Raw genomic sequence first — 230 nt, forward strand, 5'->3', positions numbered from 1 at the left:
CCCCGCCCCCCCCCGCCGCCGGCCCGCACCCCGCCGCTCCCCGCGGCCGCCCAACCGGACAGGGTCCCCCTCGCCCCGGCTGCCCGCCCGAGGAGGGGACGCGGAAGCGGCAACAGCCGCACGGCACCACCCGCCACCATCGCCCGCCCGCCGCCGTGAACGCCTGCTAACGGCCGCCCGGGGCGGGGGGGGGGGGGGGGGGGGGGGGGCCAGCCAATCAGGCCCGGGGG

The 230-nt window shown here is 84.8% G+C and overlaps 1 protein-coding gene across 1 annotated transcript in view; it reads right to left on the minus strand.

The window, feature by feature from the left end:
* The window catches only part of ADCK2 (aarF domain containing kinase 2), a 10,116-nt gene extending 9,976 nt beyond the window's left edge, over positions 1–140 (minus strand). Inside the window, exon 1 of the mRNA XM_010566353.1 lies at positions 30–140. Within this exon, the coding sequence (XP_010564655.1) occupies positions 30–140 (111 nt within the window). The remainder of the gene's footprint in view (positions 1–29) is intronic.
* Positions 141–230: the final 90 nt, after the last annotated feature.

Source organism: Haliaeetus leucocephalus, unplaced genomic scaffold, assembly GCF_000737465.1.
Source record: "Haliaeetus leucocephalus isolate CR32 unplaced genomic scaffold, Haliaeetus_leucocephalus-4.0 Scaffold206, whole genome shotgun sequence".
NCBI lineage: Eukaryota > Metazoa > Chordata > Aves > Accipitriformes > Accipitridae > Haliaeetus > Haliaeetus leucocephalus.